Source organism: Benincasa hispida, chromosome 10, assembly GCF_009727055.1.
Source record: "Benincasa hispida cultivar B227 chromosome 10, ASM972705v1, whole genome shotgun sequence".
NCBI classification, from domain to species: domain Eukaryota; kingdom Viridiplantae; phylum Streptophyta; class Magnoliopsida; order Cucurbitales; family Cucurbitaceae; genus Benincasa; species Benincasa hispida.
Genome location: NC_052358.1, coordinates 36,961,645 through 36,988,395, shown reverse-complemented (window position 1 = coordinate 36,988,395; position 26,751 = coordinate 36,961,645). Strand labels below are relative to the sequence as shown.

The 26,751-nt window shown below is 33.9% G+C and overlaps 3 protein-coding genes and 1 long non-coding RNA gene across 5 annotated transcripts; 2 read left to right on the top strand and 2 right to left on the bottom strand.

The window, feature by feature from the left end:
- Positions 1-2,086: 2,086 nt before the first annotated feature.
- LOC120088090 (zinc finger-containing ubiquitin peptidase 1) lies at positions 2,087-5,291 on the top strand. 2 transcript variants are annotated; one of them, XM_039045147.1, is made up of 6 exons: positions 2,087-2,231; positions 2,406-2,517; positions 2,633-3,534; positions 4,014-4,125; positions 4,897-4,992; positions 5,073-5,291. In XM_039045147.1, the coding sequence occupies exons 1-6, from the start codon at positions 2,173-2,175 to the stop codon at positions 5,154-5,156; spliced, it is 1,365 nt and encodes a 454-aa protein (XP_038901075.1). In that variant the 5' UTR covers positions 2,087-2,172; the 3' UTR covers positions 5,157-5,291. The 2 variants fall into 2 exon arrangements, with proteins under 2 accessions (XP_038901075.1, XP_038901076.1); XM_039045148.1 differs by having other exon boundaries at positions 2,091-2,231; positions 2,353-2,517.
- A 40-nt stretch (positions 5,292-5,331) lies between these two features.
- LOC120088093 (ABC transporter B family member 14-like) lies at positions 5,332-15,735 on the bottom strand. The gene is given in 10 exon segments (XM_039045151.1): positions 5,332-6,825; positions 6,929-7,323; positions 7,370-7,779; positions 8,042-8,265; positions 8,353-8,666; positions 8,992-9,251; positions 10,699-10,899; positions 11,721-11,896; positions 11,985-12,039; positions 15,484-15,735. Coding segments are annotated over 10 exon segments (3,738 nt in total). The 5' UTR covers positions 15,721-15,735; the 3' UTR covers positions 5,332-5,359.
- On the top strand, positions 8,361-9,005 carry LOC120088094. Its single transcript, XR_005484820.1, has 3 exons — positions 8,361-8,494; positions 8,575-8,701; positions 8,859-9,005. It is a non-coding gene; the product is annotated as an uncharacterized LOC120088094 (long non-coding RNA).
- Positions 15,736-20,888: 5,153 nt separating the features above from the next.
- LOC120089048 (secreted RxLR effector protein 161-like) lies at positions 20,889-21,404 on the bottom strand. Its single transcript, XM_039046480.1, has 2 exons — positions 21,316-21,404; positions 20,889-21,246 (listed from the first exon to the last, which is right to left on the bottom strand). The coding sequence occupies exons 1-2, from the start codon at positions 21,402-21,404 to the stop codon at positions 20,889-20,891; spliced, it is 447 nt and encodes a 148-aa protein (XP_038902408.1).
- Between the last annotated feature and the right edge of the window lie 5,347 nt (positions 21,405-26,751).

The following is a 26,751-nucleotide window of genomic DNA, read 5'->3' as shown; positions in this document are numbered from 1 at the left end:
ATGTTTTATTGAATGATTTGATTACTTTTATTGATGATTTAGAAAGTGATAACTTATGTTATATTAAATTACCACTCACTGAGCATTAGCTCATGCTTTCGATGTTTTATGTCCCCTCCCTCCAAGTAGCGTTAAAAGTTCCGAAAACGAGCTGAGTTGTTTACTGCCACACGACAAGAGTTTCCTGCTACATTGTAGACCCTGCACTGTTGTAAATAGATTACATATCACGAACCTTACGTGTCATGGTTTTGGGAGTTTGGGACAAGAGAAGTTGTGTAATGTTTAAAAGTGTTTTTGTCGTGTCTAAACTTTGTTCATGGTTAGTATATAACAGGAGATGGAAAGCTTATGAAACTTGTTTGTGGATATCTCAATATGGAATATGTTGAATGAAAATTAAATGTACTAAAAGATTATTGTGTAACTGTTTAGGTTTAAGCATGGGTAAAGTTGGTTAGTTGGATGCTAAATGTCATCAAGGGATGTGATGTTTAGCATATTCACACCTCTTTCTAGATTAGGTGGGTAATCTGGGAGAGGGTGTGACAATAATGTTACGTAATGACATGCAAATCATGATGTTTAGATAAAGTTCCATGAGTATGCGACTTAATGAGCATGATTCCTGGAATGCTGAAATGTTTTATGCTTGTACAAACCCTACTCCAAGATGTATGGTACCGAAGGTATGGTAAAGTACCCAAATATATTAAGAATCCCTGATACCGAAGGTATGGTAAGGTAGATAGGATCCTATTCCAGTATCTACGTACACGTAAGATTTATACTATCGACGTCGATGAGATTGAGCAAAAGGACTCTCTCTCAACTAAGACAATGAGGTGATTGAGCAAAAAGGCTCTTCTTCCAATTCATGCATAGGAGTATGGGTATTTTACTATGAAATTATGGTGGAATCTGTTTTCAGGGTTTTCATATTATGATTTCTTGTATAATCAATTTATGTTTCTAACTCTGAACCATGAGAACGTAAATGTTTGTGAAAACATGTTTAATTGAAAGATAGTCACTCATTGGGCATTTTAAGCTTACTTTTCAAATGTTTTCTCTTCCTAGGTAGAGATCGACACCTCAAAACCTAGCTATTTTGTTAGTCAGTCACTATATAAGGATTTCAGAGATCTCGAAGTCTAGATGGTCCATCAAGTTTTGCTTAGACTTTAAGTCTGTCATGTACATAACAGAGGAATTAGGGTAGTACTTCGAGTCTAATGATGTAAATGTTAGCACTTGTTCTTGCTAAGACTGTTATGTAAATAAATGTTGATATTCTGATAAGTAATATCTATATAGTTAAGCTGTTATTAAGTTGGGCATGAATTTGTTATAAGTTATAAATTGATTACCAAGTTAACAGGTGTTAAGGTAACAGCTTCACAAGTACATGTTGGACAATAGTTATCCTAAGAGGGTTGACAACTGCTATCTTCACATCTCTTCTTGGGTTAGAAAAGCAATTTGGGAAGCGGTGTGACATAGTGCGTGGTTTTGCCGACGTTGGTTGCATCAGAGAGGAGGGGGAGGAAGAGAAGAAGAAGGAGAAAGAGAAGAAAGAGAAGAGAATAAGAAGAACGAGAGAAGACAAAGAAGACGAATAGGATGAAAAAGAAGAAGAAAGAAAGAAAGAAAGAAAGAAAGAAGAAGAAGAGAACAAAAAATAAATAAGAAGAAGAAGAGAACAAAAAATAAATAAGGGTAATTTTATAAAATTGATAGATGATGATGTAAGCAAGAGGTAAAAATTTTTAAGTTTTAAAAAGTAGGATAAACATCATTTTAGGCTTTAGAAATGAGTCTTTTAATCAAAGTTTGAATACTATTTTGGTCTTTATATCTTTGACCTTGATTCATTTTGGTCTATGTACTTTCAAAAGTCATTTTACTTTTTTAAAAATAAATATTTTAAAAGTACAGTATCAAAATGAACTAAAGTTAAAAATATAGATTTCGAAATAACCCTTTTGAAAGTGTTGAAACTAAAATAAACCAAAATAAAAATTATAGAGTTAAAAGTAGCATTAAATCCTTTAATCAATTATCTATTTACTTTGGCGTTCCCAAATTTTAGAAATACAATCTGGCTATCGCACAAAGGTCGTATATCATTTCTTGAGAAAGCAGGTCATTAGATTGTATTCCTGAGATTCAATGAATTCATCGACTTGCCCCTTCTGCGACCAAGTTGTTCCATTAGAAGAACTTCAACGGTACCATTCTTTCAGCTTCTCTTTCAATTCCAATCACTTGCTTTATTCTCTGATTATGTAAACTGAATTCTTAGATTCTCATATGAAAATTTCTCACCTTTTGACTCCAAAACTTCTGTAGCTAGGGTTTACTGAGCGACTGAGGAAGGTCTCTTTATGTTATTGCCGTTGCAGGCATGCCAATGGTCACTTTGAGGATGAAGACAATGACTATAAACAACGCCAACTTGCTATGGACTTTGAGTTGGCCCAACAAATGGCTTTTTCCTCTGCTTCTTATGACAATGTAAGTTGTTCCATCTTTTTAATCCCAAGGCCTTGATTCTTGTTTGATTTTTCTTTATGCAATCCATAAGGCTTCAATGTCAGTAATTTGATCCTTGTATGATTATTGTTTGTAGGATAATAAAGAAAACGGGGACATGCCACAAGAGATTATGTTTGAGGGATCTTTGGGTAGCAGCAAGTTAAGTTGTGAGAGGGGGACTTTGGTGATGGGGGAGTTGAATGTTAATGAAAAGATATCTTGCTTGATTGGTTCACAGAATAGGGGTGCCTTTTGTAAGGTGGAGGGTGGTCTGATGTCTTTATTAAGAAACTGCTTAGAATTAGAATCCCGTGACTCGACTAGTATTTTGTCAGGGTATGTTGATCATTACCAGAGTATTGAGTTTGAGGATTTTGGGTGGGGCTGTGGATGGCGGAACATTCAAATGCTCTGCTCTCATTTGCTAATGCAAAGACCAGAAACGAGAAATGTTTTATTCGGTGGATCAGGAGTTGTTCCAGATATTCCATCACTTCAGAGATGGCTTGAGATTGCTTGGGAAAGAGGATTTGATGTACATGGTGCAGAACATTTCAATTACAAAATTTATGGCAGAAAAAATTGGATTGGAACCACCGAATGTGCTGCCCTTTTGCGTTCCTTTGGGCTTCACGCAAGGATAGTTGATTTTGGTCCTAAAGAGTGCGAGGAACTTTATCTCTCAGTCCCTGGTTCAAGTAGTGGGGCAGAAATGGTAAACATAATTGATGCAAATAAGAGAAGGACAGTTAAGGTTAAGGTTTATGGGCCCATGGATAGGTATCTTGTCCATATAAATGATAGTGTTCCACAAACTGGTTCTAGTGGGCATGAAAATTCCGAGTATTTTAAAATCTCTCAGAATATCATGAAAGATAATAAGTCCCCTCATAAAGCAAAGGGTCATCAGGTTCTAGTTGATTGGGTATGGAATTACTTCTCAGATGGAAGAATATGCACATATAGTCACCAACACGTTAATATTAGTGGAAAAACGTACGTCTTTAATTGACATTTAATCTATCTTTTTTCTGTTTATTCTAACATCCATTTGTATATGTATAATGTGTCTGGCACTAGAAGAATTACATTGTTTTGCTTGAGAGAAATTTTGGTAGGACTCTTTGGACATCATAATCTCAATGCTCTTGGTTGGGGTCCTCTTTCTAAGTAATTTTGTAATTATTTTATTTTAACCCACTGGAGAGTATTTTTCTTGTCTTCTTTGATTTCGTTTGGTGGATTTTGTATGTACCCTTCCTTGTATTCTTTAGATAATAATAAAGTACGGCACTTTGTATGTCTTTTCATATAAAAAAGTTACATTATGAATATATCGATGATCATGATAATGTGGACACATCATGTTTCAATTTTCAAATTCCATTGATTTTATCAACAAAGTTTCTTTTTCCTTTAATACAAGAAAGAATCTGCCATCATTGTCATTAACTTCATAAGATCTTTTCAACCAGGCCATTGTTCTTTCAGCATGATGGACATTCTAGGACCATTGTGGGGATTCAAGTTAAACAGCAGCATAATGGAATGCAGCAATACAATCTCCTGATTTTGGACCCAGCTCATGTAATTTTCTTCCCCTGCAATTTTATTTGTGAGCCCTGTCTTTGTATCTGTTATTTTTCTTTGTTGCCCAATTTTGAACTGAAAAAAAACAAAGAATGATATTTTTTTTGTTGCTACAACATTATCAACTCGTTAGTCATCATAAAGTTCCGTTCTCTTCCCAACACTCTTAGTTGAGTAATTGCTATATTTGAGTTGCCATACATTTTTCTCAATGTGTTTGTGCGAGACCCCCTAAAGTAAATAAGTATGTCAGGAGGGGCAGAAGGGAAATTCACCTCCCAACCCTTAGTGGCCGTTAGTTTGTGTCAGTATTGCACTTTTGGGATTATGTTGTATTTTGTGTATATTATGTGGTCAGTACATCAAAGCAAGGAAGATCCTACCATCTTGAGTTGGTGGAAACAGTTGTGTAATTACTATTTTGTGTTAATGTGATATTGTGGAAGTGGAACCTTTGCAGTTTGTTCATCTTGAAGTTTGCTTAAATATCACAACACTTATTGACTGGGTGGTTTTGAGTATGCGTAGACCATGTGCGTCCTGATTATATTGTTGTTTCTCGTAGTTTTATGTGGATGTTTGGAAGTTCTTTACATTGGTTTTCTTAATAGAAGTTACAGTTTCTTATACATAAATATATTTATTAAAGAAAAGAGACTCTTCTTCATCTTCCTTCTTGCAGTTGGCAATTTCAGTTGACTCATTATTGTAGAAATTGTTTTCTTGTTTTCATGTTGCATTCTTGTGATCTCATGACGTATTATGCAGAGTACTAGAGGCCTTGAAAGGGCCCTTAGAGAGAATATTGGATGGCAGCAACTAATAAAAAGAGGAATTCATACGCTAAATAAGCCACAATACCAGGTTTTCTTTTACTATAAACTTATAAGTTAAAATTTCTGGTTATTGAATAGTGACTATGTACTTAATATATCTTTTTCCAGTTGTGTTATATTGATGCTGGAATTGCTGCTGGGGGTGACATGGAATTGCTCAAGACAATCGATAGCATCTTTCTGGAGCTTTAAATGAATATGTTGTAGCTTCTATGTTCTCTATAAGACATTAGTCATTGAAGTGTATTAAAACTAAAAAATATTTCATCTGTAAGGACCCATAATCAGATCATTCACCTGATAATAGAAAGCAAGTTCTTCAACAAATTAATTATTATAGTTGTCTTCTCTATAAGCATATTAGACTTATATCCTACCTGTAATGATTTAGAACATTAAACATCAGCAAGACTCTGTATCCTGAAGAGTTTTGAGTACACTCCATCAGGAGCTGTCAATAGTGTGCTATGTGAACCTATCTCCACAATTTCACCTCTATCCATGACTACAATAACATCTGAGTTTGTCACTGTAGAAAGTCGATGGGCAACTGTAATTTGGGTAGTTCTAAAGCCATTGTTCCCATTTATTGACTCTAAAGCACTAACTAATGTTCTTTCGGACTCAACATCTAAAGCACTTGTTGGTTCATCTAGAAGCAAAATTGCTGGCTTTTTCAAAAGAGTTCTAGCAATGGCTATTCTTTGCTTTTGTCCTCCTGACAGCTGGCTACCTTTTTCTCCAACAAGTGTATCATATCCATCAGGCAAAGTACTGACAAATTCATGTACTTTAGCTTCTCTTGACACCTTTAAAAGTTCAGTTTCAGAGACTTGCTCAATCCCATAGCAAATATTATATCTGATCGAGGAGCTAAATAGAACAGGCTCTTGTTGCACAAACCCTATATGTGTCCTCAATATTCTTAGATTGTATTCTTTTATATCCTTCCCATCAATAAGGATACTGCCTTCTTCAGGATCATAGAATCTGAGCAGAAGTGCCAAAACGGAGGACTTTCCTGCACCACTTGGTCCAATAAGAGCCACCCTTGATCCTGCTTTAATTTGTAAGCTAAAGTTGGTAAGAACAATGACTTCGGGCCTTGATGGATAGTTAAATTTTACCCTTTGAAATTCAATTCTCCCTTTAATTTTCTCTATTTTTTGACTTTTTGGTATTTCTGGTTCAATAAGAGTTTTCCGGTCAAGTGTGTGGAATGCTGGAGTTAGTACGCCAATGGCTGAGATCACAGTTGGAATTAATGTCCACAGTTCAGTGATTGAGGGTACTGTGAGGGAGAAAATCTGGTATGATCTTATGCCATCTTCGAATGATGCTTGCCTTTTGTGAACCAGAATTGCCGTGTACCACAAAGCAATGGCATGGGCAATGTTCCACAAGCAAAGAGAGATGCCATTAATGATTCCATACTTGATGCTTTCTCTCTTGCTTTTTCTCTTTGGTTCTTCTAATGACATTCTCGCTCTCTTCATTATTTGTTCTTCTTGGCAAAAAGATGCAATAGTTCTTATGTTGGTTGCTGACTCGGAGACTAGTGAAACTAGTTCGTGATGAGCAGCAGCAGAATCTCTTGAAAATCCTTTGGCAGACTTGGCTTGTATTAGGCCACCAATGAAGTGGAAAGGCATGACAGCCCAAGCAACGAGAGCCATTCTCCAATTGACAATCAAGCTGACAGTGGTGGCAATTAGAATGGAGGAGATGCATTGCACAATGACAGACATTCGATCAGCTATTATGGTTTTTATCATGGTGGTGGTGTTCATTATTTGTGATGTAAGTGAACCGACATTGTTTTCAGATCTGTCAAACCATGCTACTTCATTGCGTAGTACAACTGAAATAATCCATCAGAAGAATTGGATTAGTCTAGTTAACGTTAGAAGCTACTTTTGGCTTCATGCATGCTCTTAAAGTAGAAAAGTGTTCTTAAATTATACCTGAATAGAGAGCTTCTCTGAGGTTTTTCATTGATTTTTCTCCCACGATTCCGAAGAAATAGTGTTGCATAGTGTGTGTGAAAAGTGATAGTAATCCCACCATAGAGAAGATGAGGGAGTATAATCCAACTTTGTGCTTTGCATTTGTGTGATAGTAGGCTACCCCTATTGTTATGATAAAGAATCCAAATATAGGCTTCGAGATGCCAGACAAAGCTGCTGCAAAAGATCCAAAAATAGTCTTCATTATCTCTATATTACTCAAACCAAACCAAATTCTGAAGAATATTTCTTTTGATCCCTCTTTCTCTTCTCTCAGAGAATCTATTTTGGAGTTTTTGGGCTCAAGATTTTCGTCTTGATCAAGGTCGCAAGATGAAGCTTGTTGATGGGCACTCCCTGGTCCTGACAATGAGTTTGAATTGCTGTCCATTAATAAACAATTCATACCAGTTAGTCATGTTTTCTTTTGAAGAAAATGTGGTTTATTGAGTATGAAGAACAAACCTTGAATCTTGAATTGGTTTGATATTATGCATGCTGAATAAGTTGCTATAGAATATACTTGTTTCTAGCAAGCTTTGGTGTGTTCCTTTTTCTAAAACTCTTCCATTTTCTATGATGGCAATCATATCTGCACCAATAATAGTCGACATTCTGTGGGCAATCATAATGACTGTCCTCCCAACTATAGCCTTTTCAAGAGCGTCCTGAACCAGCCTCTCAGATTCTGAATCTAGAGCACTTGTGGCTTCATCCAGTAAGAGAATGCGTGGATTCTTGAGAATGGCTCTTGCTATTGCTATTCTCTGCTTTTGACCTCCTGACAATTGAGTTCCCCCTTGTCCAACCTGAAATTTTCACCCACATACTTACTATTCATTTTGGAAAAAGAACACATTTATTTTGAAGGTGCTCCCAACTGGTCCAGACATCACTAAGAAGTTATTTTTATTTTATTTATTTTTATATTCTTTTGCAAACTCTAAATAAGTTTCAGTCTTCTATGGCAGAATCCTCAGTCACCTTGAATTATTAGAATCAGGTTACACTTTGAATTCTGGCAGGAAATGACATTGACAGGTAAGGAAAATTGAACTCTCATAGCTTTACCTCTGTTGAGTACTGGTTTGGAAGGTCAGATATAAATGAGTGTGCGTTTGCCATTACTGCTGCATTTTCTACTTGTTGATCATTTGCATCTAAATTTCCCATCTTGATATTATCCTTAATCGTTCCAGCAAAAAGTGCAGGTTCCTGTGAAACTATTCCAATGTTATTCCTGAGGAATTTCAGATTCAGATCCTTGATGTTCTGATGATCTATGAACACGTCCCCTGAAGAAAAATCATTTTAAGATCGTCATGAGGATGAAAAATAAGAGAGAGAGAGGATGAAAAGGCAAAGGGCTGGTGGAGGCATACCCTGAAGTGGGTCATAGAATCTAGTGACAAGAGAGATGACTGTACTCTTTCCACACCCGCTGCTACCGACTAAGGCAACGGTTTGTCCTGCTGGAATGGACAAGGAGAAGCCTTGAAGGATTAGTTTATGAGGACGAGACGGGTAAGCAAAGTGGACATTTTGAATATTGATGTTGCCTTCAATATGCTCCAACGTCTTCTCGTTTGAACCATCGTTTACAGAGGGCTTCCTTTGAATCACTTGGAAAACTTCCTTCCCTGCAGCCTTTGCCTGGTTGAATATTTGTAAGTCTGGTGCAGCGTAAGTCAGTGAGCTGCAACCCACCAAAAAAAAAAGGAAAAAAGAGAGGTTTCTCATTTAATATTTTACACCTTTGGTTCATTTTGGATTACATATTTTTTATAAAGTTGATATTAAATCACTGGTTGCCTAAAGCTTAAAATATATATAGAAGACTTGTCAAATGGAAATCAATATTAATTGGAGTGAAAATAACTTTGCGCAGGGGTTTTAACACAAGACTTCCTAAACCACCGGATTCATGAAATCGTTGATTGACTCAAAAACTTAAGTTGATGGATGAATGTAAGTTTAATATTATATCATCTAATAGTTGATATTGTTTTCTTTTTACTTACATTGCTCCAAAGAGAATGCTCATAACGGCAGCTATGATGTCCCCTCCGCTGGCCCTTCCTGCAGTTACAACAACGGCTCCAATCCATACAATGAGACTCCAACAACCGAAAGTCACAGTTTGAAACATTCCTATGCCCACTCCCTTCACCAATGCTTCTTGCTTGCTCATCACAATCAATTTCTCGCATTGCTCTGCAAATGCTTTTATACTGCTTCTCTCTCCCACAAATGCATACACTGCTCTGATTTGAGATATTGACTGTCCCATACATATCAGTTAATATTTTTGTTCTATACATATCATAAAATAACTTAGTTTACAAACAACTTCTTCGGATTGATTTCGATCTATTTTGGCTGTGCTTACATAGTTTCTAAACTATAGTTATGTCTTTATATTTTGAATTTGAAGTTGGTGATTATGGAAGTTCTTAACTACCAACAATACAATACCATGTTTGGAAGTCGATATATTGCCTGGAAAGAAGGACATATTGCATTTACATGATTTATTATATTTGATTCCACATTTTCTTATGTTACCATATATCATATTGAATCAGACATCCATTACCATTTGTACTATTGAAATGACTGTGGACTTACCATTCAAACTTAAGAGACCATTGAAACTTTTTAGGAGACATTTGAAGCAAGGAGTGAAGTTGTAAAGTTCAAAGAGTTGTTCAATGGTGTAAAGAGTTTTTTTTAGTACAACAATTGTGGGGTAGAGATTAAACCTTTGATCTCTAGGGATGGATTACATGTTAATACTAATTAGTTAAATTCACTTTGGGGGCTGCTAGATGGATGACCCAAAAATTAGGTAAAAAATGTTAAATGACCCGATTTTTGAAAAAAAAATGTCGAATGACCATTTGTTGACGTTAAATTTAGGTGAAATTACCAAAATATATTTGCATGCACGCGGAAAGGCAGTAACGTTCTCGCTCGTCTCGCTCTCTTCTTTTTTCACTCACAAATCATTATGTCTCTTGCTCTTGCTTGTTTCGCTTTTACTTGTCTCGCTCTTTCTTCTTTTTTTCACTCACAAATCATTATGTCTCTCGCTCTAGCTCGTCTCACTCTCTCTTTATTTTTCTCTCACAAATCACCATGTCTCTCGCTCTTGATCTAGCTCGTCTCGTTCTCTCTTCGTTTCCTCACTCACAAAATCACTCCTCTCACTCGTCCCTTGCTCATCGGAGTTGGTCGCATCGGAGCTACTCGTGTAGACTCATCGTGCCGGAGAAGAAGAAAAAGAAGACGTACAGAGGAGAAGAAGCTGAAGAAGAAGAAGACGTGCGGTGGAAGATTTCTTGTAACGGAGAAGAAGAGGAAAAAGAAAAAAGAAGGGCATACCGTAATTTCACATGGTCATGACATTAGCAATAGCCACCTGACATTTTTTTCTCAAAAATTGGGTTATTTGCCATTTTAGACTTTTAAAATGGATATTTTGGGCAATTATCTCATTCACTTTGGCCAATGTAAAAAGTTAATACATAAGACATGAAATTGATGGTTTTTTGGTTGTGGACCTACAAATTTTCTAAGCTGAATAAAGAGTAGAATTCATAACTTTACTTTCTCAACTCCAACTTGGTGAGGCGAACAGTCTCTTAATGTTGGAACTAGGAACTATCACAATTTTTGAATCTTTGTATTGTTTTGTCTTTATATACTAATTGAGTGGGCATCTTTACCTGTTGGATCAAGGAAGTAGCTTCAGATTGGTAACCAATTTTGATAGAGGAAATGAGAGTCATCCTCTTGGTATAAGTAGCCCCAATTCCAATAACCAATGGAGCCACCAACAGAGTGAGCAATGACACTTCCCAACAGCTTATGATAGCAATAACAACTCCACTAATGAAAGTTGCCACACTTGCTAAAAAATGCCCCAACTGCATCCATGCATATATTATATAGAATAGATTAAAGAAACGAAAGACAAATTATTTCTTGGATGGTGATAAATTTAAGGGGAAAAAACTATTTTGATCCTAAGTTTTAGTTTAGTATCTAAGTTTCAAAATGTTACGATTTTGCTCTTGAAATTTGATTTTTATTTCAATTTGATCTCTAAGATCCCGTTTGGTGATCATTTTGTTTTTTAAAATTAAGCCCATGGATACTACTTCCACCTCCAATTTGCTTTGTTATCTATTTTTTATCAATGGTTTAAAAATAAGCCAAATTTTGAAAACTAAAAAAAGTAGCTTTCAAAAAGTTAATTTTGTTTTTTGAATTTGACTAAGAATTCAACCATTGTACTTAAGAAGAATTCAACCATTGTACTTAAAAGAATACAAATCATGGTAAGAAATGTAGATGATATAGATTTAATTTTCAAAAACAAAAAAAAAAAGTTATCAAACAGGACCTAAAATTTAAGATTTATAATTTTAACCTCGATTTTTCACTAAAAACATTTTTTTTTTCTGTATTTAGTATTAATATCTATAAATTAATTTAAAAGAATTATAATTAAGTTTCACTATTCTTTCATAACTATTAAAATTAAAATTAAAAAATTTCACTTCATAATTACTTTAAACTCAATTAATAGACGTACTTAGTAAAAAATCGAGGTTAAAAATGTACATCTTAAAACCGAGGGATCAAATTGAAATAAAATTCGAATCTCAAAGTCAAAATTGTAACATTTTGAAATCTAGAGACTAAATCGATTCACAGTATGTGTGGGGATTTGTTAATTGCTTACCTTTTCTCCAATGGCATCCTGTATAATGCTCATGTGGCCACTAATTCCAGTAATTATTTTGGATGTTGTGAGATTTGTGTCAAAAGCACCAATTTCTTGACTAAGCATTGATTGCAAGAATGCAAGTCTTAGACGAGCTGTCTGTCTTTCACTTGTATACATCCAACACCCAATTTCTGCAAACACAAAAACTTTAAGTTTGTATAATTCGAACGATTATTTTCATATCATCAAAATTGATTTGAAAATTTACCGAAAATTTACCGAGCATTCCTGCCGGGAAAGTGGCAATGGCCATATACCATACAAATGGAATCACCTGCCAAAAAATTGAAGCTAAATGAATCCTTACTTAGTACTTACAATATATAAATTTTTTTGCTAGCTAGATGAGTTTATTAGAAGTGACCAAGTATTGGGTTTTCTTTGGGTACAAATCAAGAGAAGAGTGGATTTTGATTGAACAACTCAATAAGGTTTTGAAGTATCATTTGTACTGATAAAAATCTCTTCAAGTATATGATTTCTTCTGGGTCGGAGTAGTTTATTATTATTATAAAGAAATATCCTTCTTGAACTTTACACTTTGAGTAAAAAATAATTCTGAATTTTTAAAAGTTTCAAACATACTTTTAATCTTTTTTTTTTATAAAAAAAAGTTCAAAAATACCTTTGACATTAGTTTTGGATGGATAACGTTGAAGTTTTGTTTCAAAAAAATACTCTTGAACTTCTAAAAATATCCTTAATTTAAAAAAAAAAAATTAAAAAATACCTTTACCATTAGTATATGAACGAAAACCATCTATACCTAATTGCAAAAATAACTTTAGAATTAAAAAAAGTTTGAAAATACTCCTACCATAAATATGATAATCAATTTGTTTGAAGTTGTTTTAGATTAAAAAAGAACCAATTTTAAAACAAATTATATAGATATCATTATTTTTTTTCATATAAATATTCTAATTTTTTCTTTATTTTTCAATTCTTAGCTTATACCAATTTTCTTAGCCATCAAAATAAAAACCAAAATTTTAAATCCAAATTTTAAATTAAAACATAAAATCTCACAAAATTCCAAAATCAAAATCTCCTCTTAAAACAAACTAAAATGATAAAAAGTCAAATAAAAAAACGCATCTGACTATTAACATACGCTCAACTACCGACATACAACTTTATTAAAACATTTAAGTCCTAAAATCCTTCGTACTTCCTTTATTTCTTTCTTTTTCTTATAGTTTATAACTGGAGTGTGCAATTGTATTTATTTATTTATTTTAGATAAATAAATGTCAAACAATTAACAAAGAGGGGAGTAAAAGGATAATGAAGAAGAGAGTGACAAAAACGATTGAAAATAGATAGATAAGACGTTAATAACGATTTTGTTCATATAATAGTAAGGATATTTTTGAACTTTTTTTTTCTATAAAATTTAGTGGTATTTTTAAAACTTTTGAAAGTTTAATGGTATTTTTGACACAAAATACAAACGTTTTCCATCCAAACTTAAGAGTAAAGGCATCTTTGTATTTATTTTGGAAGTTTAAGGATATTTTTGAACTCATTTTGGAAGTTTATGGATATTTTTGAACTCATTTTGAAAGCTTAAAGGTATTTTTAAAATTTTTAAAAGTTTAAAGGTATTTTTGATACAAAGTATAAAGTTTAGGGATATTTTATATAATTTAGCCTTTATTATCTGAAACATCCATCTTTCTTTGCTTTTTTTAAAAAAACTATATACGTAACTATTTTTTGTTTTCCGTTTTTATAACTGGTTTGATAATTGTTTTTTATTTTTTAGTTGTTTTAAGAAAATAAAAAATAAGGACTATTTATTTGGGTTCTTTTTTAAATCCATTTTTTGGGTTTTTGGTTTTTATTTGTGGGATTCTCATTTTTTTTTTTTTTTTTAAAAAAAAGCAAACCTATTGATAATTGTTTTATTTTTAGTTAAAAATAAAAAATCAGACATATTTCGTAACCATCTTTTGTTTTTTTGTTTTTCTTTTAAGTTACAAATATAAATTAGAGCTAAAGATAAAATTTTAAGGATAGAAATCTCTTTCTTAATTTTCTTTTATTTGTGAAGTCGTAGGTTAGAAAAAGAAAAATAATAAAAATCATAAATATGAAAATTTTAGTGAGCGAACATAAATTTAAGATGGAAAAAATATCATTCTAGTCGCACAGTTTTGAGGAATAGATGCATTTAATCCCTCATATTTTAAATTAGCCAATTTAATTTATGAGTTTTCAAGAATAAGATAAAAAGGTTCATCTAATAAAAAAATTATTAAATTTGAACAAAAAAAATTGACTAAATACTTTAGTAGCAAAATGAGTCGTCTAGTCAATTTTTTTTTTTTTTATCAAATTTAATATATTTTTTTTATTAAAGAAACTTTTAAATTTATTTTTAAAAATCCAGGAACTAAAATGACCAATTTAAAATATGAGAGACTAAACACAATTATTCTTCAAAACTTCAAGAATCAAAAATATATTTTCTCCATTTAAGATCGGTTGACTACATAATTTGAATATCTCAATTATTACAAGATATTGATTACTAGTTTTCAATATATATTCTACATGTAACCAAATATGTCTGATTATTACTAGTTTTCAATATATATTAAATGTAGAATACATGGTCCCTTTTTTAAGATATTGATTACTAGTTTTCAATATATAAAAAGGACCATATATTACATAATCCTCGAAAAGTACTTCAAGAGACTAATCAAATTTTTCTATAAGATATTGATTACATGTAGAATATATATTGAAAAATACTACGACATATTTGAATTAATTTAACAAAAAAGAAAAAAAAGAAAAAAAGGTGAACACATTTTTCCCTTAAGCTTCAGCGGTCATTTTGGTTTTAAAACCCAAAATCAATGTTGAAAAACGACAAAATTCTGCTTTCAACTTCTATTCCTAAAAGTTTAAAAACGTTTTCAAATTTTAAAAAACAACAAAATAATAAAGTAACCAAACAGATTTGATTTTTTTTAATAGAAATAGAAAACACAGGAAACCAATTGGTTGGGCTAAAATCTAAAATTTTGTGGAATTTTGAAAGAGACTTTTTCATAAGTTTTCAAATTTTGTGGTATTCTTCAACATGCAACCTTCTTTAAAATTATAATAATTTTCTAATAAGTTTGAAAGATTTTATATTTTTATAAAAAGTTTTCAAACTTAAATTATTAAAAAAAAATCCCTTTTTCAAGTACTTTTCGAGGATTTCTCTTAGTATAATTTCTATTTGGTTGATAAGTATCAAAATTTTACTAGTTTTCATTAATGGTCCCTTTATAGCCACGGGATGAATGGAAGCTGGTCGTTATGTCAAAGTAAAGTTTTAGTTATATTTGGATTGCAAAATCTCATAAGTATACCAAGTTTGATCATCCGTTCAAAGAGACGATTTCAAGCAACAATGTTGCATTCACTTAGTTAAAATAAGAGTATGTTTGGTTTAACCTTTCACGTGTTAAATTTTAAAAATAAATTATTTTTGAAAAAAAGATTAAACTATTTGGCAACCGATCAAAATAACTTTTGAAACACTTTTAAAGTGCATTTTAACCAATTTTTTTCAAAAGAGTTTAAATAAAAATGATTTTTTAAAAAACATTTTTTTTCTCTAATAAGTCGAAATCGTCTAAGTTTCAAAACTTTTAAAAAATGACAATATCATTAATAAAAAATAATAAAAATGGACCATAATTAGTAAATATACCTTATAGAGAGCATCAACCATTGCATCAATATCATCAATATTATTTCCAAATGCATCAAGTGCTTTGCCAAGCAAGAGATACCCAATTGGTTGAGCCATACCATGGATTATAGAACCAAAAGTCCCCAAAGCCATTAAAACCCAATCCAAAGCATCACCATAGCCAAGAAGCTTGTGAAATGGAAAAGGGTCATCAATGGAGGGGCCATCTTCTTGGCTTTTCTCTTCATCAATCATCTTCTTTAATCAATTTGCATGCAAAACCAAAGTTCCCCATTATATTATATATATACAGCTCCATAATAGCTGAAGTGAATCAAAAGAATCTTCATGGGATATGCTGTTTCCAAATGAAATATTTAATTAGGAAGACTAAAATGTACTCAATTTAAGTGGCCTTTTCTTCTTGATTTTATCTAAATGTTCTTTTGTGATGATATATATATATATGTATAATATACACATATATATATATACATATATACATAGATGATGAAGGGATTGAATCCCGAGCGGATCGTATGAACACCTTGCATTTAGATAATCGATCTTTAAAGAAACAAAAACAGAAAACAAATCATGCATTTGTAGGATAAACATTCAAACTAAACATATGCATGCTAGAATAGAGGAAGAAGAGAAGAAATTAAACTTACTTTTGATGATTCTTCAAGCTTTCTTCTTCCACCCTTGGTCTACTTTCCCAAAGAAGGGGAAGAAGTGAATTCCATCTTGTGTAGCTGTGTTCTTAGCTTCTTAGACAAATCCTCAAAATGGTAGGCTTGTTGAGTTGACTATCATGGCTACTCTCACTCATACAGATCAAAGGACTGCCATCATAAACAGGAGTTTACAACTTAACTCAGGATTAAGGTCAAGTCTCTTATGGTCAACCTAGTGAAATATTAGTTTCTTCAAGTAACGGTGTTATAAAGAGAAACTAATTATTTCGTGGTTCGGTCTATGTATAAACTCCTTTATACAGGATATTCCATTCACATGTCTTTACATGAACAATATGGTTCATATTGTTTGTAATACTTACATCTTATGTAACAATTGGGCCGTATCCACCGTGTTATCAAGATAAGATACCCAACCTTCATCCATTTACTGCAGACCTTTTAGGTTATTATTTGAACATGAACCACCTGTATGTCAACCACATACTGTTCAAGTGACATCATATACTTTAGATCTTAGTTTATTGAATTGAATTAATACTGTCTAAATGTCAAATAAAATACCTTTGATTTTATTAGATAAATAATTTTTGTTAACAAAAACTACAAACCATGAGATACACTAGATATAGGACATCAATCCCAACAGATGAATCATCAAATGTTTAGTGGGAAATGAGCCAAACATCTTTTCAAAATTCATATAGAAGATTAATGTATAATTATATATAAAGAGACTATAGAGGAGAATCTTTGTTTTCCTCTTTCTTCGCTACTTTTTATTTTAGTAAATGACTAATTATAGATGTGATCCATGCATAAAAAGGCAACTATTCGAGTTTAGGTATTTGTCGATACCCTTAAATGTTAGGATATATACATATATAAGCATTAAACTTTTAAGTTCATTAAGTACAATTTATATCAACAAACACCACTATTTCGGTGTAGATCATGTGTTGCACTTCGAGTGTGCACACTCCTAGCCAGTTTAACAATATTATTTTATGTTCTTATAGAGATTTTATTGTATCATCCATTTATAAAGTAAACGTTATTATTACGCTAATAATGCATAGTAGAAGGTTTCAGTTAATTACAAACAAATAAGGACATGGACTACCTTTAAGACTCACTCAAAAGGAGAACTAAAAATTAATTAGACGTTTAAAAGTTTATGGACTAAAATAAAACCAATTCTAAAGTACTGCCAGAAAAACAAGATGATATTTTAACTTGGAAAATTCCACTGCTGAAACTTTGAATGATTATTAATTGTAGAGGGAGTCAAGAATATGGGCACTCAGAACTTGAAGACAAATGAAGAACAAGTTTAATAATAATGGAGAGAGGAGCAGCCCATTTTTCTTTTATCTTTTGTTTTTGGTTTTTGAGCATTGTCTTTGGCAGCTGTATTTTGCTGTGTATCTCAAATTAATTTAATTCTTAGTAGTAAAAGGAGAGAGATTGTGGTGTACATTATTTAAAAGAAAAACAGATTTATTTGGGAAGTATTTGAGAAGATTTTTATTATATTTTAGGTTAATACAAACATATTTGGTTTCAGTGTTTCATGGAGCAATTATTTGATCTATCAATTTTAATTTGTAACAATTTTTCTTTTTTCTGAATTCAATAATATGTGAGGTGGGGAATTCGAACATCTAACCACTTAATCGATGGTATATAATTTGTGTCAGTTTGAGTTATATTCATATTGACTAGTATGTAACAATTTGACTATATAGCTACTTAAGAGCTTTTTGGGATGCAAAACTTGTCAAAATATAATAGTCCATAGTTATTAGGGAAAATATTCTAAATGACAAAACTATTAAAAATATTTATAATTAATAGTAAAATATCATAGTCTATCACCAGCGATAGACTACTATTTGTGTCTATGTCATGATAGACATAGATAGTAATCTATCGTTGTCTATTGCGATCTATCACAGATAGACGGTGATATTTTGTTATTATTTGTAAATATTTTGATTCATTATTCTATATTTGAAAATAGCCCTAGTTATTATAATATGTGGGATTATAATTATTGGGAGGAAGCTTGTTTATTTTCATGTCTTTATCTTTTCTTCTTCTCCACTTGTTCTGAGAAGAGTAATTGGTAAAGTGGCTTTTTATGTGTTCTTTGGTGTGACTGATGTATTGCAAATGTGCATACATTGTAAACATTAAATCACTAATCATTGGTATCAGAGCAACTAACAATTCAAGAAAGTATCGAGAAAGATTCAAGAAGTTAATTCTTTAAAAGGGTAATAAGAATATATGAAATTGAGAAGTTGAATAGGAAATGGAGATTTTGGTTTGTGGGTGCAAGAAGATTACAGCAATTATGTTTCAGCAAAAGGCACTTAAAAAGACCTTGATGATCCTAAAACACTACCAATCATGCTCATTGATGAGGAGAAGCAAATGGAGGAAGCTGCATACATAAAGTGCATTAATTTTCAATGTTTTCAGACAATGTACTTAGACAAATTGAAGATGAGGATACAACTTATAAAATTTGGACAAAATTGCAAGCCAAACATCAAGAAAGATGTCCCTAGCAAGATTTACAGAGAAAAGGTTGTTTACTTTCTGAATGAATAGTTTGAAGTCATTGAATGAGAATCTTGATGAGTTCAAAAAATACACCAAAAAATTTGCTACTACAAGGGACAAGTTGAGTTTAGAAAGTGAACCTACGATCCCTATAGACTCTCTACCTAAAGCATACAAAGATGTACATGAGGGTGCTCTTTTCATGTAAAGAATAGACAATTTATAATCTCGAGAGAGTTTTCAAGATTTTTTTTTACTGGCTAAAAGATCAATGGGTTATATTTTTTGAAAAATGTTGTTCCGCCAAGCTCAATCTTCATTTCAAAATAAAAGAAAGTGGAGGAGATTGAATTATCACACAAAAGGTTGTCACATATTGGTAACAATAGTTTGCATGAACTATTGAAGCAAGGTTTGATAAAGACCCGTGGCACTAAAAGGCCGAGGCTAACCTAGCCTTCCATAAGGCCTGCCTTTTGCAGTCCCCAACTCATTTCTCTCTTCTAGGTGGTTAGACTTTACCTTCTAGAGTCCAATTTGGAAAAGATTTAGGAAAATCTTGGTTTACTCCTTATAAATATATCATTATGACTTCACACAAAATGTATTAATCGTCATCTTTAAAAAGTTTTCTATCATTTGATGCTCTTAACTGATTTAAACATCATAGTGTTTGTGGGAAGAATCAAATCACTACATAGTTCTTTTTCTTTTGTAGTCGTTTCATTCAATCACCTCTTCCCCAAATAACAAATTTATTGTCAGTGGTACGTAAAAGTCAAGTGTATTTTCGTTGGCCAGATTTTGTCATCAAACTAAGTTCAAATTTTAAACCACGTAAAGTTTGAATCTAACTGTTTTTAATTATCAGTGACCTAATCTTATTTGGAAACATCTTATTCCTATTATTTTCAATATAACAATTATATTGAAAATATAGAGGTTTTCGACATATATCAATAAGCATATATTGAGACAAGCAAAATTATTTGATTTACGTACTTGACATATCTAAAATATTAAGAAAGAATTTAAACTCCCAATTGATAGCATTTGATTTTTGAAAACTAAATTTATAAAACTACTTACTTTTGGGTATAAATGCCTTGGGTTACATGTCTTGCTAGCTTTAGCTTTAGTGTTCAACTGGAAGGTTATTGGGATTTTTACCCTAAAATTTCTAAATTAATATTTGATAAATATTTTGTTTTTTAATTTTATATTATCCATTATATGTAAAAATCCAAGGTTAATACCGTAATCTTGAACAATATCTAGTTGACATACAAGAAATAACTAAGATAGTTCATAATATATGGACAAGGTTGGATGCTTTATCTTGATAATACTATCAATACGACCCACATTATAATTGTTACAAATCATGATTCAAATTGTTCATCTAGAGACATGTGAGTGAATGTATTCTATACAATGAGTTTGTATTAAATTTTAACACGAAATATTTAATCTCTTTATATAAATCCATTAATTGAAAAAGTTAATATTTCACAAGATAAATCATATGCAACTCGATCTTATCTTGAGCGAATTATAAACTCTTGCCTGCGAGGGCTAGTTTTTTTATTTGCATAGGTGAGAATGACCTATGTTGCTGGTTCAATAAGCCTACCATTTTAGAGAATGACATTCACAAGATGTGTTAGAAGATAGAAAATAGAGAATACTAGGTTTACGTGGAAAACCCTAGAACAAGAAAAAAAAACCACGATAGAGAGTTGTTTTTTATTATTTTAACACACCATGAAAGTTGCAATAGAAGTCATATTTATAGGCTCTAACAAGCCCTAAAATAAAAAAGGAAATAAACCTAGGGTAAAGTAAAATACTAAAATACCCTTTGAGCTATAAACTGTCAACAAAACCCCTTATTTCCAACACTCCCCTTCAAGTTGGGGCGTAGATGTCAATCAGACCCAACTTGCTAACATATGAGTCAAAACTTTGCCTGAGTAACATTTTGGTGAGAACATTAGCAACTTGTTGACTAGGTGGAATATACGGAATATAGATACTACCATTGTCTGGTTTCTCTTTTATAAAGTGTGTCAATCTCCACATGTTTCGTTTTATCATGTTGTACAAGATTATTGGTTATGCTTATAGCCGCTTTATTATCACAATAGAGCTTCATAGGTTTACATTTTCTTGGTGTAGATCAAACAAAACTTTCTTCAACCAGATTTCTGCACAAATTCCCAAACTCATAGCTCTGTATTCAACTTCAGCACTGCTTTTAGCAACAACATTTTTCTTCTTACTTCTCCAAGTAACTAGGTTACCCCACACAAAAGTACAATATCTAGAGGTAGATTTTCTGTCAATAAATGATCTTGCCCAATCAGAGTTGATATGAGCCTCAATGCATTTCCTATCAGTTTTTTTGAACATCAGACCTTTACTTGGTGAACTTTTCAAATATCTCAGAATCCAATTCACAGCTTCCATATGTTCTTCGTAGGGTGCCTGCATAAACTGACTAACAACACTGACAACATAGGAAATATTTGATCTAGTGTGAGATAAGTAAATCAGCTTTCCCACTAGACACTAATACCTCTTTTTATCAACGGAAACTTTGTCAACAGAATCTCCTAGTTTCACATTGAATTCAATAGGAGTGTTAGCAGATCTATATCCAGTCATACCTGTTTCTTTTAACAGGTCAAGAGTGTATTTCCGTTGTGAGACAGAGATCCCTTCCTTTGATCATGCCACCTCCATTCCAAGGAAATACTTTAGATTCCCTAGATCTTTGATCTCAAACTCATCAGCCATTTTCTTTTTCAGCCTAGTGATCTCAGCAACATCATCTCTTGACAGGACAATATCATCAACATACACAATTAGAACAACAATCTTCCCAGATACTAACCTTTTTGTAAACAACGTGTGATCAGAGTGTCCTTGAATGAAACCTTGGGACTTAACAAAGATAGTAAATCTGTCGAACCATGCTCTTAGGGGCTGTTTCAAATCATATAAAGACTTTATGAGTTTACAGACATGATGATCAAACTGAGCTTCAAAACCTGGTTGGATGTATTTTGCACATCAAGTTGATAGACAAGCCAGTCTTTATTAACTGACCCAGACCTACCTTTGCTATAGGGGAGAAAGTCTCAGAATAATCTATACCATAAGTTTGAGTAAACTCTTTTGCTACAAGTCTGGCCTTGTACCTGTCTAGAGTTCCATTTGATTTATACTTCAGAGTGAACACCCACTTGCACCCAACTATTTTTTGCCCTTTAGGAAGAGCAACAAGGTCCCACGTATTATTTTTTTCAAGAGCTCTTATTTTTTCCATGACAGCAGTCTTCCACTCAGGAATTTCCATGGCCATATGTATGTTTTTCGATATTGTTACTATATCGAGGCTGGAAGTGAATGCCCTGAACTCAGAAGACAGATTACTGTAAGACATACAGCTATACATGGGGTACTTGGTGCAAATCTAGTGCCCTTTCTCAATGCAATGGGCATGCCAAAAGAGGATATCATAATCCTCTGGTTTGTCTGATTCCTCATCTGTAATGGGATTTTAATTACATTTTTTAGCCTGAGGAAGAATCTCACCTTTTCTTGTTTCTGTCGAAGTCTCATTACTGCTTGCAACCCTGTTATTCTCTAAACTAACCTATCATTCCTGTCATTCTCAGTTAAATCAACAATATCATCCTCAACACACAAGTTAGTATTATCAGGGCTAGTAGTACCTTGAGCTTGCAATGGTTCAGATTCATGGACCGGAGTCGACGGAGTAGTCGGGGACACCATTTCCTTTCTGAGATTCTTCCTGTAGTAAGTTATCCAAGGGACTTGTTTAGTGGGTAGAATGGTGTCATGGGCACTCAGGATAAGTTCAAGAAGGAGTTCAGGAAGGTTAGTAGGGACTGCAGAAGTGGACCAATTAGTCTCTTCACTAGTACTCTCCTTCTGAAGATGACTAATAGGAAAGAAAGGTTTATCTTCAAGGAATGTTACATCCATGGAGATGAACTATTTTTGGGAAGAAGGGTGAAAGCATTTATAACCTAGCTGGTAAAGGGGATACCCAATGAAGACACATTTCTGAGCACGAGGGGTAAACTTAGTTTGGTTAAGGCCATGACTATGGACAAAAGCAGTGCACCCGAAAACCCGAAGAGGGACATCATGAATAAGCCGCGAGGTAGGGTATGACTCCTTGAGGCATTCAAGAGGAGTCTGGAGTTAGAGGACATGGGAAGACATTTGATTAATAAGATGAGCTGCAGTCAGAACTACATCCCCCATAAGTAAGATGGAAATGACGTAAACAACATGTGAGACCGTTCAACCTCAAGAAGATAACAATTTTTCCTTTCAGCCACCCTATTCTGTGAGATGTATAGGCACACGAGCTTTGGTGGATAATCCCTTTAGAAGACAAAAAATCACGAAGAGTAGGAACTCATTATCATATGAAGAATTGCAATTTTGGTGTTGAACTGAGTCTCAACAGTAGTGTAAAATTGTTAAATTACTGATGAAACCTCAAATTTATCAGTGAGGAGAAAAACCCATATAAGACAGGTATGATTACCAATAAAAGTCACAAACCAACGTTTCCTCGAAGAGATGGTAATACTCGAGGGACCCCAAACATCACTATGAACAAGGGTGAAGGGTTGAGAAGGTTTATAAGGTTGAGACGGAAAGGCGACCCTATGCTGTTTTACACGAATGCACACACAACAAGAGAGAAGAAACATCAACTTTATTGAATAAATGAGGAAATAGATATTTCATATATTTGAAATTTGGATGACCAAGGCAAAGGTGCCACAACATACAGTCTTTTTATGAAGTTGAAAAACAAGAAGACAACAAACTAGGTCCTATAACAGTTCCTAGAAGAAGCATCACCATCAAGAAAATAGAATCCTCTATTGTGTCAAGTGATAACGGGCAGAAATGCACGTTATTATAGGCCTTTTATTTAGAATTATGAGGGCTAACAAGTAGAATATGCGATGATTATACTAAGAATTCATGAGAAAAGTGAGCTTGCGTCGATCAGCAGTGAAAATCTCGGCTAACCCAATATTATGCGTTATTTCGCGTCCAAATGTCTATTCTTGTATCTATCGCAGGAATCGATCGCATGCAGTGAATCCCACCATCGCAAGGCGATCACATACGTTCATCGCATGGATGTTGCGACTACAGAGTAATAACCATAATAGAGGGATGAATGCAAGGGTGGTGGAATACGATGATACTTCGGAAACCAAGCATGAACGCATAGCTTGGGAGTATCAAAAGGTGATGTTGACATTTCACCTACCACATCGTTAATAGCAGAGATTCAGAGCAAGTCTATCACGCCGTTAGCAGCGGAAATTCAGAGCAGGACCATTAATGCTGTCGGTGATTGAGCTCTATAAATAGAAGCCTTAGAGCCCAACTTCAAATCATCCGAGCTTCTGCCTTAGGGCAGATCCTTGTGATCACAGACGAAAGCACGAAAATACATTCTTTGAGAGTTCTTCATTCCTCCAACCATTTCGAGTGACGATCGGAGCTTCGTCGGAGATAGATCTCGAGAGAGACTACTCCACAGCTCATCCATGGCACCACCGACAGCCTTGACACGCATCTGATGGAAGCATGATATTGCCTACATCTGGCCCTCCATCTCTCTTTTATCTTTGTATTGTATTACATTGTGGCTTAAGACATTAATACATTTTGTGATCAACACATTTCTTTATCTCCTTTGATTCCATCTTCATTTACCTCTTCTTTGCCATCCTTTACTTTCATTGCAACGACTAAGTAAGATTGCTAGAGTATTACATACTTAATCATGCGGCATAGACATATGAAGCATGTAGCAAACCACCGAGAGGTGTGCGTTGCGCGAGTATTGTGAGAAAATCATCTTTGCTTAGTGTGAGGCTGTAGCAATGCTTGTCTATGAGCGGTTGCAATGCTTGTTTATAAGCTAATCAGCAGTGACTAACTGCCCGAGAGGGTAAGTAGTGGAATTCACTAAGAAAAGTAAGCAGTGTTCCTAGAGATAGGAATAATCTTATGTCAACCATGCTTTATGTGATTACCTTGTCTTATGAGTGCATCATTCATCATTTGGGCATACTTGAGAGAATAGTCTAAAAACCAAATCTAGGCTTGAGAGAGTCAGATTGGATCGCATGAACAAGAATAGAGGCTTAGGAATAAACTCTATTTGCTATTACACAGTGCATGCACCCTATAGATAGGATATGATAGTATGCAGTCACATCACATGCGTCCAGAAGTAGGATACGGTGGTATGCGGTCACCTTGTTTATGTGTTAGATCGCGTGAGCAAGAATAGAGACTTAGACAAGGTGGTATGCGGTCACCTTGTCTATCGATACTATCGCATATGCATCGCATGCGTCTTAGTCAATTGTGTATAGCATAATCGCATAACTTGTGTTGGCTGGGGTTACCCTTGCGATCAAGCTTATTGATGCATTGAAGTCATCCCCTCCACCATTTTATCTATTTTTCCATACATCTTATCACGCGTTAACAGTTTTCGTGTCCCTACCAACTCTCATAGTCATACTTCCATTGCTTAATCTGTTTAGTTAGGAATAAGAGTAGCGCATAGCCCTTAAACTTCATTATTCTTTTATTTTTCGCCGCAAACACATTACTTCATAAAATTTAGCTACAAGTCCCTGAGTTTGACCTTGGATCACCCCGAGAAACTTGCGATCTTGTTATACTTGGCAAGAGAGCAAGAAAATTTGTGGCAGGAACGCATGGTCATCACATAGATTCTTAGACGCATATTGCATATCCCTTAGTCCAACGCATGACCAGCGACGCATGGAGAACGAACGATGAACACATTTATTTACTCCATTTTCCATGCATCATCGAGCAGTGCCAATCGTCTTTCCCGAGCTCAAGTCCTGAAAGAAAACATTATCTGGTGAGAAGGCAACGTCACGATTCAGAATACATGCAACAATATGAGCAAAACCCATCTGCAATCCAAATCTTTTCATTACCATCACTCGGAAGATATGATAGAAAATTATCAGAAGATCCAATCAAATGATTTGTAGCCCCTGAATCAAGTATCCATGGTTTCGTACCATTTATGCTGAGGAGACTTAAGGATTGAGAGGTACCTTATTAAACAACAGCCTCAAGGAAAAAGACACCAGGGTCACTTTGGCCATTCACCTAAGGTTGTGACTGGGGGCATTCGCAAATTCACTCATGAGAGCCCGATCAGGATTGGGCTTGTCATTTGGAGGTAGTCTTCTGCTATTCGGTGGTCTACCATGTAACTTCCAGCACTGATCTTTCGTATGTTAGGGTTTCTTGCAATGTTCACACACCGGGGTCTATTTCCTATTTTGCTTGTCACTATCAGAACCAAATAATTTTGCACTAGAAGCAACAGAATCAATCGCAGATACAGTCATGATGTTCATAGCACTAGCTCTGTATAGGCCTTTGTCCTAGTATACGGCCTCGCACTGCATCGAACTTGAAGTTCAAACCAGCTAGGAAATCATAGACACGATCGACTTCCTCAATCTTGGAATATTGAACACTTCCACAAGGACAATCTCAGAAAATTTCATGACGCAGGTCCATATGCTAGATTATGGACAATTTGTTAAAGTATGAAATGACATCCATCGTCCCCTGTTTGCACTCGTGAGCCTGTTTACGCAAAGTGTAAAGATGAGATGCATTCTGCCTCTTAAATATAGTTTCTGAACTACATCCCAGATATCTCGAGCAGTCGCAACATACAACAACGGTTTCTCTATCTGAGGTTCCATATTATTAATCAATAGTGATCGAAGCAGGGAGTTTTCTCCTTTCCAAATCCGCTCCTGAGGATCCCTTGGCCTAGGTCTTGGTATCTCATCAGTTAAATACTCAAACTTGTGACACCCCCTCAAGAACTATTTTAATGGACTGAGACCAGGAGAAATAATTCTGATCATTA

Bases quoted from the DNA above. Each gene is read 5' to 3' on its own strand.
- LOC120088090 (XM_039045147.1), top strand. From the start codon at position 2,173: ATGAATTCATCGACTTGCCCCTTCTGCGACCAAGTTGTTCCATTAGAA. The intron at 2,232-2,405 runs GTACCATTCTTT...TTGCCGTTGCAG, and splicing joins CCATTAGAAGAACTTCAACG to GCATGCCAATGGTCACTTTG. The intron at 4,993-5,072 runs GTTTTCTTTTAC...ATCTTTTTCCAG, and splicing joins TAAATAAGCCACAATACCAG to TTGTGTTATATTGATGCTGG.
- LOC120089048 (XM_039046480.1), bottom strand. From the start codon at position 21,404: ATGACTGGATATAGATCTGCTAACACTCCTATTGAATTCAATGTGAAA. The intron at 21,247-21,315 runs GTATTAGTGTCT...CTATGTTGTCAG, and splicing joins GTTTCCGTTGATAAAAAGAG to TGTTGTTAGTCAGTTTATGC.